Source organism: Phasianus colchicus, chromosome 2 (assembly GCF_987193195.1).
Source record: "Phasianus colchicus chromosome 2, bPhaCol1.hap1.1, whole genome shotgun sequence".
In the NCBI taxonomy this organism is placed as follows: Eukaryota; Metazoa; Chordata; class Aves; order Galliformes; family Phasianidae; genus Phasianus; species Phasianus colchicus.
Genome location: NC_143437.1, coordinates 59,047,247 through 59,069,499, shown reverse-complemented (window position 1 = coordinate 59,069,499; position 22,253 = coordinate 59,047,247). Strand labels below are relative to the sequence as shown.

The 22,253-nt window shown below is 40.7% G+C and overlaps 1 protein-coding gene across 3 annotated transcripts in view; it reads left to right on the top strand.

Moving 5' to 3' along the window:
* The window catches only part of RSPO3 (R-spondin 3), a 77,118-nt gene that overhangs the window by 24,045 nt on the left and 30,820 nt on the right, over positions 1-22,253 (top strand). For all 3 annotated transcript variants that reach the window (XM_090135822.1, XM_031611237.2, XM_090135821.1), the window contains exons 2-4: positions 10,399-10,590; positions 11,958-12,104; positions 14,327-14,524. In XM_090135822.1, coding sequence (XP_089991948.1) covers positions 10,399-10,590; positions 11,958-12,104; positions 14,327-14,524 — 537 coding nt within the window. The remainder of the gene's footprint in view (positions 1-10,398; positions 10,591-11,957; positions 12,105-14,326; positions 14,525-22,253) is intronic.

Genomic DNA, 22,253 nt, shown 5'->3' with positions numbered 1-22,253 from the left:
ACCATAGCAGCCATCAAAATCGCTGCATGCAAGTTAGCTGCAAGGGAAAGCGATGACTGATGGACTTGTTCTGAGGTCATGATGGGCCTATGCCTGCCCTGTGCCAGATCAAGCTGCTGCTGCCACCAGCGACTGCTGCCATTTGCTTTTTCTCTTCTTGAATGCAGCCTCTGCATAAGCAGATTAATTTAACTGAAAGTTTGATGCATCATCATTTTACTGCTAATTGATTTTAGAACGAAGAACATATTTCTGCAGATGTTACATTTAGGTAATAAAAAAGAACAGTTTAGATTCATTTTCTCTTGTGCTCAGCTGAGTAGATTGTTCTGCAAAGACTTGAGAAGTGGTGGGGCACACGGTGTGACATGCATTTTGTCCCTGCCTAGAAATAAAACGGGTGATAGCCCTGCTTTCCTCACCAGCTCCCCAGTAATTCAGCTGAAATACTTCCCAGCATGGCTGTAGACTGGTGGTGGGCTGCCTGCTGCATGTTGGTGCAGTGATGGTAGATGCGTTACAGTTTTAAGGGAGAGAAGGATGCTTGGTGTGTGCAAAATTTCTTTCACGTGGGCCAGTGTGAGGCAGCAAAGCTGGTAGTGAGGGGAAGGCACCAACTTCAAAGAGAGGGCAAAGGCACACAGGGTGATGAAATAAGCCCTAACTACGTGCTATTCATATTTACTTCACAGGGAGGGCCAGGCACACAGAGCTGTTGAACTGGGTCTGTTTGACAGGAATCAGACACCTACATAAATTCCACACAACCTCTAACTTAATCCCACTCAAAGCAGGCCATCTAATCACACTGACCTTTAAAAATCAGATATTGGTGCTCCAAACCATGGGCTACTCTAAAGTTGTTGACTAATGAGTGAGATCCTTACTCCTTCTCATTAGGAGTTTTGCCATTGACTTTGATTGGTTAGGACTGCAGGCAGGAATCCTGAGCTGGCTGATAATGAAGTCTTTTGTCTGTTTTCTTATTGTACCATCCATTTTTTGCATACAGAAACCTTTGGCATTTTTTTAAACTGTCGGTGTTCCCAGTGACATAAGAGAAAGGTGAAGATAGTTGGATCATTTCATGGGTTGATAGCATATGCATCACCACCCAGTGCTACAGTGAAGAAGCAGTCACTAGACCAAGTATTTTTACCATTAAATTAAACTTGAATTTCGGGCAGTATCTTGCATTACTGACACAAGATGAGTGGTTGTGTCGGCCTGGAGAATTTAACCTTTTTTTCCTCTAGGAAAATTAGAGATTGGTGATTATCCTTGTTACAAATAATGGAAACGAATGTTTAGAGACCTTCCATCAGCGTGGTATTTCTTAGTATCTATATTCTGGATCCAATTCTTGATGTGAGGCTTGAATTTAAAGAGACAGGTTCTGATTCAGTGGTTGCAGGCAGCGATCCAGAATAGTTCCACTGTAAACAACATAATTTGGGGCTTCCATTTCGTTTCAGTATGGTATGAATTTAATTGTCATTCAGAAAAAAAAATATTAGTTCATTCAGTACAAAATTTTGATCAATACCACTTAGGAAAATATACAAGGTTGAGAGGATATTAAGTAATTGCCCGAAGACACATCTGAGCAATGCCAAGGTAGTGGGCTGGCTTTCTGTTTGGCTTATTAATTTTTTAGCACTGTAAACATGGTAGTAGAAAAGCCATAACTTTGACATGGGATTACAGGCTTTTGCTGTCTAAATCCTTCTCCCTAGTCCTGAGCATGGAAAGTAAAATCGGTTACATCCTGCTGTTCTTTCTGTGGTTTCTGAAACAAAATTTTGAGAGAAAAGCTTTGGTCTCAAAAGACCCTGTGGGAAACGGGAAAATTGCAAATGCTACTGTAGTTGTGTAACATTGACAGTATGAGCTGAGTGATCCTTAAACAGCTTTGAAGTACACAAGTATATGTGTAATACCCAACAATAAAAGTCTCCAGGATGCTGAAGTAGAAAAACAAGCAAAATAATCTGGGGGCACAGGCTCTGCTGCTGCCAGGACAACTTGGCCACCAGCGAGCTTTGTTAGAAACACACCAATGATAGGCAGAAGTCTGGTATTGAGTACAAAATGTGCCTGCATATTTCAGAGAATGTGCATGTACAATATAAGGGTATGATTTTTTACCCGATAAAAAACTGTGCCTGTTGTAGGGAAGGGATCTGAGAGTCATGAGCGTCACAATTACATTTGGCAACTTTGGTTTTAGAGTTCTGTTCACCTACAAACAAGGTGAAATCAACTGGTGATTTTCATGATGTCATCTTGAAGGATTAGACTGTTAAAATCCTGTCTAAAGTATTTAGACAGCAAGTAAAATCTCTTTCCAGAACTCATGTTTTTTTCACCTTGACACAGATGCCTTCTGAGTCTAGCAAGCATCATGAGACATCGCTGATACAACTATTAGGAGTCTCATTATGAGGGATGCCCCAAAAGTAATACCTCCTATTTTATTATGTTGGTCCATGACTCCAGAAGTAAATGTTCATGGTATGGCAGTAAAGGCTAAACCTTCCCACCAATATTCAGTTACATTTTGTTGCTTTGTGACAGGTGGCAGCAGAAGGGCAGGCTGACAAATCTGACATGGAAGTGCCTATGGAGCAAAGGAGGGGAACTGAACTCCTCTATGCAGGAAAAATGCCACCCATTGGCATTCACCAGTGCTTGCTGAATGTTTCTGGAGACCCAACAGCGAATGTGAACACAGTGAGGCAGTGGGTGGTGCATTTCATTACTGACAGTGGGTCACCTCTGCTGGTGCAGATTGTTACGAGCATGACGTGTAGGCTCTTTTTCATTGCTGGTGAAGATGCAGAGCTAATGGTGGTGTCTATGTTGAAAACTATTGTTCTGTAGCTGAGAATCTACTCTATCAAGTAGTCTTAGTGTGGTCTTTGTGTCTGCTGTAGTTTCCATGGACATACTCTTTATAGACACTATATCTAGACAGTAAGGATGTGGTAATGTAATTCAGTTTCACATTCTTAGAGTAGATTCATAACATAGACTTGAAAGTTTTTTATTTGGGAACAACTACAGCTGACTCTACTAGATAAATCTGTAATTGCTTATAGGATTTAGAACTCGATGTCAGAAGGTATTACACGACCTGGTCTTACTTTTTTCGTAATCACAAGATTACTTAAAGCAACTTGCCTCAGGAAGCCTGTCGGGTTCCTATACTGGTTAATCTCACTGGATTCCTAAATTTTGGTGGTGATCCATAGTACGTGGGAAAAAAAGTCAATTTCCCTCTCTCACCATGAAAAGAATCTTTCAGTTTATTTACAAAACTCTCTGGAATGAGAAGGATCCATTTGTGGTTGCTGTGGCTGATTTCTCTTGAGCTGAAGATGCTAGGAGACTGCACAAAACTCTGTATCCCTGGTGAGATTTTTCAGCCTATTGATGCTCTTTCTAACTAAATTTGAGGGAAATGTGTTCTGGCAGCTAGTGCACTTAATTTTCAAGATCACTTTGCCTGACGTGTGTTTAATAATAACGATGCATCCCCCAGTGAGATTGCAGCCATATTTAATGAGGTACTCCTTGCTTGTAGATACCAAAACAAAATGGTTACAGATACAATCTTAGGCTGGGAAATAGTCCCATATTCATGTAACTGTGGCCCTTTAGAACTGTTGACCATTCATGAACAAAAGAGGTTGATTTCCTTTCCCTCAGATAGGAAGTGCTTCTTGAGGAAGCCAACATTCTGTCAGGCCAGACAGATGTTTGAGGATCTCAGCCAGGCTGGCAATCTCTTTAGTTGTGATAATACAAACTAATCAAACTCACGTGTACTTACTCTCCCAGTGCTGTTCTACCACTCCTGGACTTTTCCAATGTTCTGCACTGTACATTACCTACATGTTAGTTCAGTATTTTTACCCTACAATTGTCTGTTCTATTTCTAATGCATTGCCATTGCCACACAGATAAATGCTGTCCAAGAAAGAGTATGAGGAAATACGCTGTGGTTTGCAAACTGAATTCCTTAATGACTTTCTCATTAGAAGAGCTCACTGCCAAATGCTGTTTGCTTTTGCCTGAAGGACGGTCCACGTGATTAAGAGTAATTCTGCTTTACACGAAATAGTGTTTTCAGGCCACTGCCACAGACAGCTGCTTCACACTAAGCAAGAGAGAGAAAAACAAATGCCAATGAACTCATGGAGTGATAAAATGACACAAGAACTCAAGGGTTATCCTATTCCAAATCCCCCCATCACCAGAGCTGGTAAATATGGGCATCCTGTTTGGTAGGTGAACCTGGGCAGGGCTCAGGTCTTGCAGAGAGGTCCACCCAGGAGAGGCTTAATTCCAGGGTAACTGCTATGAAAATATTTCCTGTGCGTATTCACAAGCCTGGGAAACCAGGAGTAACAACAGCTCTTTAGCAGGGATGGATTTCATATGTCTAGAACATCCATTTCAAGAATGAGCTTCTAAATTGAATTCTGGCAGTTGAAGATTAATGGTGAGACAGTGCATCTCAGCTGCAGCAAGTGGAAGAATAATATTCCTTTACACCGAGCTTGTCCCCTGGCTGTCACAATATACTCCTGCCTGAATTCCTTATGTATCTATTTTTTTTTATTAATCCTATTAATTTTAATATATATGTACAGTAAAACTGAGTGCAAAATTTCACTGCCAAGAGTTTTAGAATTTCTTTGCTGCATGCTGTTAAAATGACTTATCATCCCACTATTTAAATTCCTGTTTCAAATTCAGGTTCTTGTCCATAACTTTCTATTTTTGACTTGGAAATTGCAGATCATTGTTTCCAGAGTAGGCTAGAGTAAAACTTTGGAATATATTTTGAGAAAGGAAAATCCCCAGTGATTTCATTTCCTAATGAGTCTGAAAACTAATTATCTAGACAAACAGCTTGAACAAAAACAGACAAACAAAACAAACAAAAAGGCCCAGGTAGGGAAAAAGAATAGTTCAAGATTACTTTAGTAATCTTCTCTCATCTCTAGTAGTTAGACTTTATAGAAGGAAAGATGGATTCTGGACTTAAAACCAGGCACAAGACTACTTACAAACTTCTGTATTTGTTGAGAGTCAGCAGCTCTGGCTGATGCTTGTATAAGAGGTGGGTAAGAACTTCCATGTGGGTCTCTGTGCTTCCACCATGTACTGCGACCATTGCTTTGCTGTATTTTCCATCTTTGAGAGATTTCACAGTGTTCAAGGAGTGCTTGAATACTAGAAACCTGATTGCTTGACTGCTGGTAAGACCACCTCTGTGCACCGACATTGCTCCTAGCAGCCCACTCACAGAGTATCTTCAGTCTAGCTTACGAAAATTAGTTCTGACGGTTGTGCAGGAATTTTTATATTGCATTTTATTTTATTTTGTCTTTATAATGAAGCAGTTTGCACCAAAGGCTAAATGGTTACAAGTGTAAGAGAGTGTTCCTTGGACCTTTTTGCAGTGCCAGAACCCTGATCTTGTTCTGCAGTTAGTGTCTAGTCCACGCAGCCACTGTGCCTCCCGCTTTGCCAAGGCAGTAGATAACTCTCTGCCTGGCTACCACATCTAGAAGTTGTGGCTAACAGGAGTGGTCTGTGCTCTCCAAGCAATTTTTCATCTATAGACTTCAAAGCATTTCTTAGGGTGGATATGCATTAAAAAAAAAAAAAAAAAGGAAAAGGAAAAGTATAAGCAGTGGAAGAGTGGAAGCATGGATGGATGGATGAGTAGCTGGAGAAGAATATAAGGATATTGTCTGGATCTGCAGGGAAAGCCAGACTGCAAATGGAATTGAATGTCAGAGATGTGATAACATGAAGGGTGTCTTTAGCTGCATTGGGCAGAAGAAGGTCTGATAAGGTCTGATAAATGAAGAGAGAGATGGCCTCCTCAGACATGGAAAAGGCTGAGGTACTCAATGGGTTTGTTGACTCTGTCTTCATTCCGTTCAGGCTTCTCACACCTCCTATGTTCCTGAAATTCTAAGCAGGGTTTGGGGGAGCAAAATTCCTCCTGGTGTAAGAGTGGAGCAAGCTCAAGACCACCTCATGAGGTTGAATGTGTACAAGTCTATATGGCTAGATTACATACATTCTTGGGTTCTGAAGGAGCTGGCTGATGTGGTTGCCAAGCTGCTCTCCATCATATTTGAAACATTGTGGCTGTTAGGTGAAGTCTCTGGTGAGAAAAACATCCCTCCCATTTTCAAGAAAGGAAGAAAGAAAGAACCAGGGAACTACAGGCTGGTGAGCCTCACCTCTGTGCCAGGGAATGTCATGGAGTGGATCCTCCTGGAAGAGATGTTAAAGCACATGAAAGATGAGGAGGTGTTCCGAGACAGCCAGCATGGCTTCGCCAAGGGCAAATCATTCCTGACTAATCTGGTGGCCTTCTGTGATCCTTCTGTGATAGTTGTGACATCGGTGGACAAAGGAAGGGCAACTGATGTCATCTACCTGGACTTGTGCAAGGCCTTTCACATGGTCCCACACCATATCCTTATCTCTAAATTGAAGAGATAAGAATTTGAATGTTGGACTATTAGGTGGATAAAGAATAGATCAGATGTTTGTAGCCAGAGGGTTGTTGCCAAGGGCTCTATGTACAGGTGGAGGCTGGTCACAAGTGATGTTCCCCAGGGGTCCGTCTTGGGGCTGGTTCCTTCTCACCTAAGCCATTCTATGATTCTATGGTAAGTATAGAAATTTGAAACAATGCTTGTACCGGGTGTAACATGGTCAGATTTCACCATGTCTAGTTGCTTCCTCTTGGTTACAGTGCGTAACTGATGTAGTGCCTGAGATCTGCAGGTACTTACCACTTGCTGCTCCAGGAGAGTTCTGTACTGTGCAACAATAAGTTCTCTCCCTGTGACAAAAAGGTGTTTTGATTTTCTTCATTTCTATCTGAAATCCATTTGACTTGGACTTTTCAGGAGTGCAGGAAGCAGCCCTGGCCATCACTGATCTGTGTTGCAGAGCTTAGGCACATGTCTGGCTCGGAGCCTGAAATGGAGGAAACTAAGGGGTGAAGAGAACAAGCTTCTCAGCTAGAGCATGGAGATGCGTTTTGTCCAATGCTCTCCCTCATTTTCTGGACATGAATGTTTTCCCTCCACCATTTATTTTTCCAAAGTTCAATGGCAAAACCCAGTACTGGGTTTTCATACAGTACCAGTTTCTGGGCACTTCACTGCCGCTGCTTTTCTTCTTGTCTGAGCCAGTCCAGGAGTCTACATTGCATTACAAGGAAGTATAATGAAACAGTTTCATTACACAGATAACTGGGCTCAAAAAAAATGTCAGGAACAACAGGAGACTATAAAAAAAAAAGATCTTTTAAATGGCTTTTAAGATAAAACAAAACAAAACAAACAAAAACAACAACAAAAAGCAAACAAACAAACAAAAAAACAAAAAACAAAAAACAAAAAACAAAGTCTTAATTTAAAATGCCAATTCTGGCATGAGAATTTTGCTCTTTGCATTTCCAAGAACAGAAGCTTTCTTTGTTTCACACATTGAGGTATAACATGGCATGAAATCAGCCTTTAAATGGAGCTTGACTTACATGTTTTAACCTATTCCATGTTCCGTAACACTAACAATGTGATTCAACGGTCTAAGGGATGGAAGAGCTCCCCTTTGAGGAGAGCTGTGGCTATTCAGCCTGGAGATGAGAAGACTTCGCAGAGACCTGATAACCACCTTCCAGTATCTAAAGGGGGACTATAAGAAAGAAGAGCACAGAATCTTTAGCAGGGTCTGTTGTGATAGGGCAAGGGGAAATGGCTACGAACCAAAAGAGAGAGGAGATTTAGATTGGATATAAGGAAGAAGTTTTTTACAATAAGGGTGGTGAAGCAATGGAACAGGTTGCCCAGAAATGCGGTGGATGTCTCTGGAGACATTTGGGGTCAGGCTGGACAGGGCTCTGAGCACCCTGATCTAGCTGTAGGAGTTGGACTAGATGGTCTTTAAGAGTCCCTTCTAACTCAAAAGATTCTATGATTATATGATTCTCCATTTAGAACTGTGTGCTTTCATTTTTGCTGACCTATTTGTATGAGATGTATCTGTGAGGAACAGAAGAAGGAAGAAAGTATGAAAATGATAGAGTACATTTTATTTCATATTTAATGCTGGAAGTAAATTGGAGATGGAAATTGTTCATGTAATGGATCTTAGCTATAGAAAATTATCTTCTTTTGGCAATAAGGTACTGCCTGGCTCAAGGGCTCACATACAAATCTTGACCTTTGAGCAGTTGCGTGTAGTGTCTTCTCTATCAAGCAAATTGATGCATAATGATCTGTCACAGGTACTCACACATTATATCTTTCCTGTCAAAAGTGATAATCCATATTTTATATAACAGATTTGATGGCAGATATTTTGTACTTCTGCTGCTTTTTCTTCTTACTGTCAGGCTTAATGAAGGAAAATCACGGATAGTTTTCAAATAATGTCAGCTTCTTATATCACATTACCATGTCTGCCTTTGAGAGTAGCCTTCTGCAAGAATTACAACATAAGAGTGAGAGAGAGAAAGACATTTTCCTATAGTTAACTTTAAAAAGTCAGGTTTTTTAGGTCTTAATTTCAAAATCAATATACTGTATACCTTTGGAGTCTTCTTGGAAAAAAATGTTCTATGCTTAGTGAGCATATTTAGTGTGTCCTGGTGCTAAAAACACTTCTCTTGAGGTTGTTCAACAAAGTAAATGACTCAGAGGTAGAGAGAATTAGGTTCCTGTATTCTTATTGAAATTGTTTGCCCTAGCAGGGCCAAAGTTTGTTCTTTTCCTATCTGTTCAGCTCTACTGAGGGAAATATCCCTCATTCTGTATTCTATCAATGAAAAAGGTAAATTTGAACTCTAATTTATCAGATTGTAGGACTGGTCAGTGAGATCTTAGAGCATAGAGAAGTGCTTTTCCCATTCCTGGACTATGTCTTTTTGCCAAAACTGAACAAAACATAGAGGTATTTCCAAACTTCCCTGACACCAGGCAAACTCCTCTAGGCTAGCAGTCAGGGTGGCTTGCAGTTTTCAGCCTGTAAACCATAGATTCATATGGGCTTCTGGTCTGCCTCCAAGGGATCCACAGAAGGGAGCCAACAAAAGCAAGCTCATCGTTTGTATGAATTATTTTTCAGTGTCTGCTGATAAAAATAAATTCAAAACACTGAAATAGGTGATGAAAGTATGGCACATATATATTTACAGAAGTATTACAGGCCTGAGGACAAGGCGGAACAAGAAGACAACAATATTTACACATAACATTTACAAATGTAGATGAGGTCTGGATTTCTCTTACACATGAAATATACGTAAAACCAGATGTCTCAAGTTGAAAGATGAAAGCTTACACTCAGAGAAGTGTCTGGGTTTTTCTTACAAAAAGAGGTAAAAAAAACCACAGACTTGAAGCTACTTGATGTTTAATTATCAAACTCTTATTTAAAAATGAAATCATGAAGTAATTAGAAGAAAGAATTTGTACAGTACTGAAATATTCAAAACATTATTCTCTACCACTGAGAAGTAATTCACTGATGAACGTCTGCTACTGAAAAGAGAGTCTGCAATATTTCTCCCTTCTCTGCTGCTTCTAAGCCCTCAAATAAGAACAGAACAGTCTTAAGCAGTGAGGGTAATAAGTTTTCCTTTCGATGTCTGAAGATTTAGAACAATCCAATTAAAATAAAAATGTAATTCTACCTATGCTTTGTGCTGGGATTAGAGCAGAGTAAATGCCATAGTTATGTCTGATCATCAGGTTGTGATTGTTAGAGATGATGGAGAGAACATTCCAGGGAAAGAAGGAGGGTGAGAAGGATGGCCCTCCTACGTCTTTTTATTGACATGAATTAGCATCAAATCTAACAAGGGCATATTCCTGCACAGCAGAACTCAATAAAATGTCACTTAGTCAGTAAAGGAAATGATAAACTAAATTGTTTTTCAGTCATCCAGCTAATAAAAGCAAACACAAATGAACATGTATTCATCTGCTGAGCTGTATGTATACAAGCAGCAGAAAAGCCACTGAAAATAACTTGAAAAATAAATGATCTCTAGAATGCTACTGTTCCATAATATCTATTTCAAATACAGTTTGCTCTTAGTCATTTCTGCAATGACTAAGAGCACATCAGCTGAGATTCTCAGTTTTATAGAGATGAAATAATCACTGGAATGAAATGTTAGGTCATAAAAGACAGCTAAAAATGAAGCAGTCTGTAAGAGCTGTCAGAGAGGAGGACGGTCCACCCTTCTGAGCACAGAGGAACCATTATACCATGGTTATTTTGAAAGAAATTGTCTAACTTATTATTCTCTTCCCTCCCTTCCCTATTTTTTAATGCTTGTCTCCTCAGTGCATCCTAACGTGAGCCAGGGTTGCCAAGGAGGGTGTGCTACATGTTCGGACTACAATGGATGCCTGTCATGTAAGCCCAGACTCTTTTTTGTTCTGGAGAGGATCGGCATGAAACAGATCGGAGTATGTCTTTCCTCATGTCCAAGTGGATACTATGGGACACGGTATCCTGACATTAACAAGTGTGCAAGTAAGTGCTGGATAAGGGGAAGCACACAGCTTTGTTTGTTCCCTTTTGAATGCTGTCTCCTTAGGAGACAACAGAGAAGCAGACGAACAGGCTGAATCTTTTTCTGTTCAGTTCTTTTATAGTAGCACAATAGATATTAACCTGAGCAGGGAGTTAAGGTGAAAACCCACAAAACTGCCTAAAGCTCAGGGCTTCCAGCTCAGCATGAATGACCTGCCTGGGTGCTGAGAGATGGCCTCCTCTACACTCTCACACAGAAGTGAAGCATCAACAGGCCACAGGCTCTGCCTTCCAGAGGCTGCTCAGCAAGTTGGAGTGGCAGTGGGGCTTAGGGAAAGCTGAGGGCCACAGAACATGGAGCCTAGGTCAGTTTAGCTCATTGGCCTTCCCCTTGAGACAGGGGAAATGGTGGCTGGTGGCTCTCTGTGGAGATGTGTTTTGCTCTGGTCTGCTTATAGATCATCATGCATGCAATGTAGTCCTGTAAATGCCTGTACCAAAATGCAAGGTCTCAGCCTGGTTTGGGGATGTTACCTGATTTGTGTTGCCTGCAGGCTGGGAAGCAGAGAACTATTGTATTCTAAAGAATTCTCTTATTTACCATTTGGGCAACATTTTGACCGCATTATGTATTTTGAACCATAAATTTACTGGTTTTGCAATATCCTTACCATTCTCTTTCTTTCCCCTCCCTCCTGTGATTTTTGTTGTAGACTTCAGTTTTTAACCCCACAGGTGATATAAAAACATAAGTGTGACAGCCAAGACGCTCTTCAGATTTTGCCTGGTACTAAAAGTTATTTAATGAACAAACCTAGAGCAAAATCTTGCAGAGTAACATAACACTGCAAAGTACTTGCTCAGTTTTTAGCGGTGTGTGGCCTTGCATATCAAACATGAGCTGTGCCATACACAAACTTTTGCTTACTTATTTTAAAAGCACCTGAGAACTGGGAAATATATTGTTTATGCTGATTTGAAGCAAACTCTAAATATTTTATTTCTCTTGGATGGATGGAGATAGATAGTGTGGAACTGGGCCAGGACCTGTAGCTATATGCACTACAACTAGTGTGTTGTTATTCTGATGGGCTGTGCTTTGTCTTCAGTTTGTATAGGTCTGCAAGAATACACAAAGCATGTGACCATCCAGCACCTTATTAATTTCTGACTCATACTAAATTCACTTGTTGTGGTCCTCAATGTATGTACACGTCATAAGGGAGACCTAAAAATAATTTGCTTCCTTTGAAGACTTTAACATTGCTAGAGCCTTCTAAAGTGATTTTACCTTAAATTCTATTGTATTTGAGTCTGTGGTGATTCACAACAAAGAGCATCAGTGTTGTGTCCTCTTTGCATTTCAGAGTGTAAAGCTGATTGTGATACCTGCTTCACCAGAAACTTCTGCACAAAGTGTAAAAGTGGGTTTTACTTATACAGTGGAAAGTGCCTTGAAAAGTGCCCTGATGGGCTGGAAGCCAACAACCACACAATGGAGTGCACTAGTATTGGTAAGTCTAGCCCCACATAAAGGCCCAGACCTAACTGGTTTCCTCATGGGGATGGGAGATCTGTGAAGGGCACGAGCTACAAGATCAGTTAGAGCTCTGGGGAAGGACAGCCTAAATCCACCCAGGGAATGTTCTGCATCACAAGTTACAACAAACTTACATCACTTCATAAAAATCAAGCTCAGTTGTGCCCCAAAATACAACCCTGATGCTAAGGGCAGTTCTGCCTCAGGAAAAAAAAGCCCATTTCATCCTGTGACTTGGCCTGTGCTGAGATAGAATGACATCCACCTTTAGCTTGAACTACTACAAGTGTTGGCTGAGCCACTACCATCAAAAGCATAAAAATGTCAATGAAGGCCTTACATTGTCTTAAAGTTTTAAATACTAACTGCTCTGTTTTCAGTCCTTTGTGCTATCTGTGCCTTCACAGCATGTGTGCACCAGCATTTTGAAGCTTATATTCCCAGAGAGGAGGGCTAGAAATTAAAATGGCATTTGTGCATAATCACCTGACTCTAGAAAGTGAGGATTAAAATCAGATGGTGAACAGCATGGCGCTCTCTGTGAAGGAGTGAGATTGGCGGCACTGCTCTGGTGACTCATGGCTGCAAAAACGAGAGCTGCTTTTATATCTCTTCAGCCTCTGACTCACAAGCTCCAATTCTTCAGGCCAGGGCGATTTTGGAGGTCAACACACCTAGCTGTCTGCTTCATCCCTCTGCCACCCCTGCAGCTGAATGCAGGAAGAGTGATGTATTTGCCTGTGGGCTGCTGCTATCCATGTCCCCTGCCATGAACACGCTGAGGCTGCAGCAGGGCTCAGCTTATTTTGGTGCACCGGCTGTGAACTGTGGTGGCTGCGGGCTGTGAGCCACAGTGGGAGCAGTAACTTCTTCAGCCACCTGCAACCAGGGTGTGCTTAAGCACAGCCTAGCCATACTGGAAATCTCCTCCACAGCATCGTGCACATAACTCTCCCTGGCATAGCCCATTTGGCAGGGCAAGCAAGTCAGGAGTAAAAATAATGTGCACTGGTTCAGTGTTTTCTTTCTTAAGTAGCTATTAGTTCAGGTGGTAGTGACGGTATTTACGGTTTTATTTTCTAGCAAAGACTTTCATCTTTGGAAGCAATTCAAGGGATAATTTTTGTTTCTTGGTGGCTGTTTCCAAGTGCTGTAGACTTAGCTGCTTTAACAATGAGTCAGTCTTAACTCAGAAAAGCCATTTAAAGTTATGGAGGAAAAACAGAACCTTTCTTTGCACGTGAAGGCCAATTATTTTAACAGGAGAGCTCCAGTGTAATGTTAAAAACAAAATTACCCACATGACAGTTTACTGGAGGGAGGCTCAGAGATTGCCTGAAATCAGTTACATTTGTAAGTTTTGAAAAATTTTAAATTAAATTCTGTATCTGGAAAAATGTTGACTTATGAAATCCTCCCTATAGAGAGGCAAGAAGTTTTTTCTTCTTTAGTGGAGGTTTAGATTCTTTAGTAACACATGAGAAAGCAAATAATTACTACCTTTTATTAAGAGTAGGATACTGAGGAGGTGGCATGAAAGTAGCACAGCTAGTAAGACCACTTTTTGTCTATACTCTCTGGGCAAGTGTTCCGTGGCATACCTTTGAGTTCCCAATAGTATGGGATATGCATTTAGACCACTGTAGTTTAGAAACTGCAATTTACACTTTTCTAAAAGGCTATATCCCTCATTACCACTAAATTTCCTCTGCTTTGCTAACTTACAGCTTACAGATCCAGATCCAGATCTACCACTATTTAAGTTGAATGCCAAGTAAGAGATAACCAAAGATGCTTGGTTCCTAATGTAATTTTTCTATAACAGTTATTTCATTATAACTATTGATTTCCAAATTCAATACCTCAAGGACCAGCTGCAGCAGCTTGACACAATGATTTTCCTTCTCCTCCCTCCTGTTTAATTCCACTAAAACCAAAAGGAGCTCTATCTCCACGTTTCAGGGACAGAATTACAAAACAGCAGGTACAAAATAGCATCTGACATAATTATTTGACATTATTGTATGCAGTATACCTTCAGTAGTACAAATTTACTCAATTCACTGCTTTAAATCCTGATTCATTTCATTTTTGTTTGCTAGCTTTTAGCTGATGCAGAATAAGATAAATGTACCATATGCATAATGTATACAAAAATATACTGGCCAGGCTCAGCTTGTCCTATGTTTGTTGCAGTGCACTGTGAAGCTAGTGAGTGGAGTCCATGGAGCCCTTGCACAAAGAAAGGAAAAACATGTGGTTTCAAAAGAGGAAATGAAGTAAGGGTCAGAGAGATCGTACAACATCCGTCAGCAAGGGGCAATCCTTGCCCAGCTACAAGCGAGAGCAGAAAATGTATGGTACAAAGAAAGAGATGTCAGAAGGAAGGAAAAGGTACCACGTTATCATCATCATAATTTGAGTTTTGTATTGTACTTGTTTAAATATTCACATCTGAATTCTCAAGCCTAAATTGCTGGCTTCCCCAAAGCTCCCAGTGATGTGACATTCATTGAGCTGGAGGGAACTGTGCACTTCCCTGGTGTAAATAAAGTCCTAATGCTGCTGAAAAAAAATGCACTTTGTGTGATCCAGAGTACACAGGGTGGGTAGGATGGGAAGATGCACTCTCTGTAGGTTCTGCTGAAAGAACTGCCAAAATGAGGTGTTGCACTTGCAGCAAAAAGGTCCATTACAAAACATGGCATGGTGACAGTTTTTTCTTGAATATCAAGCAGTCAAATTTCATGGTTCTACTCTAAGATTCTTCTGAACTGGTTCCTATGTCATGCTCCTATACAGGTAAGCCTGTAACTCCTACTATTGCAGCGCTGTGACCTCTCTCACACCCTGACCTCTTTGTACTAGCTCTGGTTGAAAAATGTGGCATGATCTTGCCCTCTACTTGCAGAGTCCCAGTGTAGGAGAAAGACCACAACACTCTGTGGCAAGCGAGGGAAACTCCACTTAACACCTCCAGGGACAAAGCATCCACAACCTCTCTGGGCAGCCTGCTCCAGCACCTCACTACTCTCTCAGTAAAAAACTTTACCCTGACATCTAATCATAATGTCCCCTCCTTTAGTTTAAAACCATTCCCCCTTGTCTTATCATTATCCGCCCTTGTAAAAACTTGATTTCCCTCATGTTTATAAACTCTCTCTAAATATTGGGAGGCTTCAATGAGATCTCCCCACAGTCTTCTCTTCTCCAAGCTGAACAAGCCCAGTTTCTTCATCCTGTCTTCATAGGAGAGGTGCTCCAGCCCTTGGATCATTCTTGTGGCCCTCTTCTGGACCCTCTCCAAAAACTTCTGTCAGTTTTCTTTAAGGTGATAATGATGTCATGTATTTGTTTATGGTAATTTGGCAACATTCTCAGATTGGATATTTTCTCTTTGAGAATTGTCTGTATTTCATATGTAGTAAGTACTTTAAAAGAAACTCCTTACCTGTTTTACTGTCAATCCTTATTTAACAGGATCTGAGCCAAGCTGTATCTGAAAAATACTGCACGCTACAAGAATTCCTTTAAAATCTTTATTTTTCCTGCAGTGCGCATAAAACCATTATTCTCTTTTGAGCAAGTCACAGAGTATATTCTAGTCTGTTTCACACTCAGTAGACAACTCTTTTGAACTTTCTGCAGTCAGATGTAACCTACATTCCAACAACTATGTTCCAATACTGCTTATGCCTTTGGGATTTGCATGTGTATGGCTGAGAGTACTTTTTTAATGTTCTGAAAGACACTGCTGTACAATCCTCTGTAATATTACCCACAAATGTCTGTCCAATTCATTTTTGTACACTTTCAAAGAGAGATGAGTTTATTTAAAATGAAATAAAAGGTAATCCTTAATAAAACTGAGGAAATTCACACATGAAACATTAGGTTAAAATAGCTTGAAGGGATGAATTAGGCTCAGAGTTTCCTTATGTTCCTACTGGGATAGGGAAATGAGGCTTTCCAACTTAATCTCCAGGCCACTTATCTTCCTTGCTGCCACTGTCCCTTATTACTCCAAGAGAAATTTCTGATCCCCTTCAAACAAGAGAGTGCTTGTACCAAAAGCCAAAGCAAGCTCTGTTCTTATGGCCAGCTAGTCCAGATGAGAGGGAGTTAACAACAAAAACTCTTTTGGACAGGAAAGGCAAAGTAAATACATTTGGACTTACTGTTAAGAAATACTGAAAATGCTATTTTGCATTGTACAACTCCACACTGCCACTTGGGGATTGCTTTGGAGGCTAGCTTCCACAGCATCAACTAAGTCTAGCGGCAGACCTAGCAGGACCCAACAGTGCTGCTATCTGTCATCTGCAATCAGACAAGTTAGAAGACAAAGTTATTTCAGTCAGTCTTTGCCATTTCCATGTTGACTATATGTCTGTGGCCGAGGGAGTAAGGGCAAAGACCACATCATGACGGGGTATGCTCGTCACAGATCCTTCAGTGACTTTACTCAAGAAGTTGAAATCAAAGACAGGATGTTAGTCATTTCAGCTGCTGCTATCTCAGAGAGGCAAGTGCATGTTTCTGGAACAGTTACACAGAACAAGATAAGACAAATGAAGATGGCTTTTTGTTTCCATCTGTTAGTATGCCATTAAAGCTGGTGTGATCCAGTATAACTTTTTTTTTTTTTTTTCCTCTCTCTGTCTAGTGAATTGAGTTTTACTGGGAGAAGATGCTAGAGTTTTGAGTGCATGTCTTCAGATGACTATGGTATGCAGAAGGAGTTCTATCAGGCAGCCATTAAATATGCAAAACTGCCTGTTAGCTAAAAACCCCAAGGCATTTGTCAAGATTTTAGCTGAAAACAACGTAACTTCATACTAACTGTGAAAGTAATGCTTCCTATTAATTTCTATGATAATTGCAACCAATACAAAGAACACAATAACACTCCTTGATAGAACAAATTCTCTAAGTATTATTAATATTATCAAATTCTGTCATAAAACCATGACAGCTACAAAAAGCTAATTTTCAGCATTATTACCACCATTAGCTATGCATTTTTGCAGAGATGAACAAGAGCCTGCACGCTGCACTTGTAAAAATCTGCACCAGTGGAGGTGACCCACTGTTTCACAGATGCTGTGATGGTGTCATTGCTAGGAAAATGCTACCCATCTTTCATTGGTCCCAGCAGATGGAATTCAGAAGGTGCCAAATCTGGACTATACTGTTGGTGTGATAGGACAGTCCAACCAAGATTGACTGCAAACTGGCTTGGGGCCTGGCAAGAGGCATTTTTGCAAGAGGAAGGTTGTCTCCTCTGGTCTGACTCAAAGTTCAAGTCTTCAACTTAGTGTTGCAATGCAGTGGTCAGAGTTGATGGCTTATCCAGTTTCTAGGAAATCTGGAAGGGTCACTACTTTCCTATCCTATAAGACAGTGTTCATCACTTTTCCCATTTAGGGCTGCATCTTGATCTTTTTCTTTAATGGGGAATTCATGTGTCGTCACTTCATGTACAGTCATTTTGACTCCAGATTACGGTGGTGATACCACATCTCATAAATGGTAATGATGTGATTCAAGAAACTGGATCAGCCTTATACTGACTCAATAGATCCTGACAAACTTGCTTATGCTGTTCTTTCTGTTCCTGTGTGAGAATTCAAGGGATCCACCTTGTGCAAACTTTGTGATATTCCAGCATTGCCACCATCATTTCCAACACAAAGTTGCTGATCTTCAACTCTGTATGCAGTTTCCTGTTGTAAACCAACAATTTGTGGATAAAGACATCCTTCATTTCATGGTCTGACAGCTGTGCATGACCATCCAGAACATGGCTTGTTTTCACTGTCACTGTTGCCACTGCTGAAACACATCACCCACTGCCTCACTGGGTTCACATCCACCATTTGGTCTCCAGAAACATTCAGCAAGCATCAGTAAATGTCAGTGGGTGCACAGAGGAATTCAATTCCACACCTTTGCTTCATACACATTTCCAGGACACACACCATTCTGTCAGATTGCCCTTCTGCTGCCATCTGTCACACAGCAACAAAATGTAACAGAATATTGGTGGGAAGGTTCAGCTTTTACTGTCATAGCACCAGCATCTGCTTCGGATGTAGTGGACCAACATAGTAACATAGGAGGCATTACTTTTGGAGCAACCCTGGTATTACACAATAAATTACTTGTATTCAGTTAATTTAAACTCATTGAGTTACCCACCCTAATGTATACACTCTGATGCCACATGGATTCATGTAACAAAGGAGCACAGAAGGCTGCTTTAGTATCTCTATCAATAGCAACAAAATCTTCATTTAATGTCCTCTCAAGGTGCATCAGTTTCATTAATGGCCAGATAAGGTGTCCCTGGCAGCACAGAGAAAGAGAGCCTCTATTAAACTAAGAGAAAGTTTGTAAGTAAGTCGTATTACAATTTTAAGGTGTACATGGGAGTAGAGTAGGGAAGGAAGCCATTAGTAGAGTTTCACACTTTTCACAAGTTTTGAACCATGGCCCATAAAATCAAGGTTTTGTAATCTCTACAATACAAAGAAACCCCTTTGTACCCACTTACATTAATATGTGCCACAGCAATGTGTTTGTTTGTGTAGTAATATCAATTTCTTCCTGAAAATTTTGGAGTCTGGAGTAGTTGCTTACTCATTTTGAAGAATTTTTTTTTTTTTTCATACTGGACAATTTGAAGTTGATGTGCACTTGATTTTTACAACAAGGATTTTGCCTTCTGATAATTCATAAAGGGCATGACAAGATGGGAGTCATCACTAAGTCTCTGCTAAAAATTAGTTGCCTATGTCTAAGAATGTCCTTGATGTATCATATTAAAGGTGGGATACTGGGATACTGCTCTTGGGGAAGGGGATTCATGTGCCATTAAATGGATTCTAAAAAGGGCAAAATACTTTTTTTCTCTAGAGAGAGTTCCCTTTTCACAATGACTGCTAAGGACAGTCCAGGGTGAATGATGTGGATCTTACCTGCTAACTTCTTAAACATAACTACATGGGAAAATAAGATATTTTAACCACAGCTCATCCTGAAAGACAGATCCTCTCCCCTATGTATAGCTTGGTGGTATTTAAAACAAAAGGATTGGCGCATGTGTTTAGAGAGCCATCAGAAGTGCACTGTTCTCTAGACTAACTGTGAGAGATGGGGTGTCCTGTGTGAAGGTCACTCGTGTGGTTGTGGTTAATGACCTTACTCCATGGTGGGTCACAGGACTTCTGAAGCTTCAAGATGAACACAAAGCTAATTACTGCATCCCTGTGTTTACATTCTGCATACGCCAGTGGGTCATAACTCTGGCCTTTGCGAGCCTGACTTACTATAATTGAGGAATTGAGTTTGATTGTTTATTTTCTGTTTGTTTCTGCCAAGAGGACCTCTCATTTCCTTTCCTCGCAGGGGTTTTGACTCTTTAACTTTAACACATTTCCAGCCCCCAACACCAGGGCTGTTGCGACTGGGAATTCCTTAGTTGCAACATCAAGGGAAATAGCTTTCTGGAAATACCTTGACAAAGGCAGGACACGGACAGCACAAGGCTGCCCACCACTGCTGGCCTGCACAAATGGTCACCATTTAGAAAAGAGATCTTGGGGGAGAATGGTTAAGAAGGGAAAAATAGGAGTCAGAGAGATTTGCGAACCCAAAATCGCTAGTAAGCAAGTATGTACAGCTCGAGAATTCAAGGGCTGAAAAGGCAGGAAAAACCCATTTTAAACTTTAGTCAAAGCACTTTCAAAATATAATTGAAGCTAGGCATTTTTGAATGTCCTATTATGTTACTACCTGCAAAGTAAGACCTTAAAATCCAAACTAATTAACAGTAATGTAGCATTTTGCTACAAGTATGCTTACTTTGTGTTAGGGTGAACATCAAATTCTCACTGTACCTCCCAGTTCTGACAGATATACACACTGTGCAAGCAGGCAACACAAACTTGCTGAAGTCTTTGCACATACAGTGCTATACAGTGTGGCAGTCATCTCAAAACAGAGAAAGGAGTGGATGGTCAGCTCCTCCTGTGCAGTAAGTAAATCCAAAAACAAAGCTGACTTCATTCTTATAATAAAATGTGGATGACACGGGAGCACTTCTCCCTAGAACACTAAACCAAATAAGGGATAGAAATCATCTCTTTTTCTCTTACTCTACATCATTTCCTTAGTCTGCCTGCGTGTCCTCATTTATCCTTTTTCTCCACTTCTCACAGCTGGTACTTCCAAAGTCCTTGCCCTAACTTCTAGCATTGTAAGGAGCAGTGGGACTTATTTGTCACAGCTGGAAGAGGAAATCAGCCTCTTGCAGGTTGTGTGCCATGGCCAAATATCTTGATAACTTTCTTTTCTCTACTCCCCAGCAGACCAGAGCAAGCTGTTTTCTTGTCCTTGGGCAACATTACCACAGAGTAAAGATGAAGGGAAGTGGCTACTGATAGCAGGGCCCACTTGGCCTTTGTCATCTGGAGATCTAAAACTCAATTTTTGCCTGTATGACCTGGAAAGAAGAACAAATGCAAGAAAGCAGTTTGGTAGTACATCCATCAAATTTAGTCCAAGAATGCAAAATATTTGGTGTATGTGAGCTACAGAGTAAATCTGGCAGTGGGTGTTTTAATGGTGACACACAGAGCACTGTTAAATCAGCTAAATCCTGAGCTGTGGAACACTTCCATGTATAGCAATGCTGTTATAGCACAGCAAATTGTGGAGACCAATGGCACTCATTCACTAGTGTATTAGCTGCCTAATTCTTTTAAAGAGCATTGTCCAAGACCCATTGAAATCCCATTGACTTCAGGGTGCTTTGGATCTAGCTGTAAAGAAAAGATTTTTCAACATTCCCTTGTAACAAAGTGAAAACAAGCACGTTTTTGGCTGCTGCTTCTCCTCATCTTACTGAATATTTGTCTGTTCTTCCCACCGAAGCAGCTCTGTTTGCTTTTCCCCACCCAGGTCTCTGCATCTCCAACCTCTTTGTCCCTCTCAGCACAGGCTCCCTCCTAGCTCTGACACCTGTTGTAGCCTTTGGTCTGTTTAGGCTGCCACTTCCCAGCTCTCTTCCAGCCCCTTAACTTTGACAAAGAAAACATTTGCTGCCATAGCTTTTCATTATAAAGAGCCAAAGGAGCTTTGCATTGTTCCCAATGAGATAACATCCAGTGTTGTTATCAGAGACTGTAAAGATCAGGAAAGAGGTTGTGGGAATCTCCATCATGGAAGATTTTTAAGGAGGTTAGACAAACATCCATCAGAAACAGTCTAAGTATAGCAATCCAGCCCCAGAGTCCAGTAAAGAACTAGATAATGCTTTGATAAGCTTCCCTACATTTCTGAAATTACCACAACATTTCCATAAAATTTTTTCATGCCTATTGCCTTCTGTAAGACTTCCAGACAGAAGACATACTGCACATTTGCACAGCACTATTTCAAGTATCACTGTCTATTGACACATTCAATATAAAGTGTCCTTCTGTCTTTACCAAGCTCAGATTTTCATTTGGGACTGAATGAAGGCATCGAAACCAATTTTCTTCCATTTTGTTTAATTGAGGTGTCCTCTATTGCTAGTGTATCTGCCATGCTCCTCTTTGCACTCACCAGCATATTCCCGTGTATATGGCTCAGTCGACTTAGAATCAAAGAATCATAGAATGACTTGGGTTGGAAGGGTCCTCAAAGATAATCAAACTCCAACCCCCCTGCCACAGGCAGGGCTGCTAACCTCCATATCTAATACTATAGCAGGCTGCCCAGGGGCCCATCCAACCTGGCCTTGAACACCTCTAGGGATATAGCATCCACAGCTTCTCTGGGCGGCCTGTTCCAGCACCTCACCACTCTCTTGTCACACTAATTCACTAGAGATGAAAGCTACCACCACTCTGCCAATGAAGCTATGTAAAATTTGATAGTAGACAAAGATGTGGCCCATCAGGGGAATATTACTGTATGTTTAGATTAAAAAAAAAAAAAAAAGTTAATATTAAGGACAGATGCAAACAAATATTTTTCACTTGTGTTTGTTAAAGTAATTTTTAAGTGGCAAGAAATTAATGAGAAGAAAGAAAGACATTTGTCATTTGTCATTTAAAATATTGGTGGCTATGTT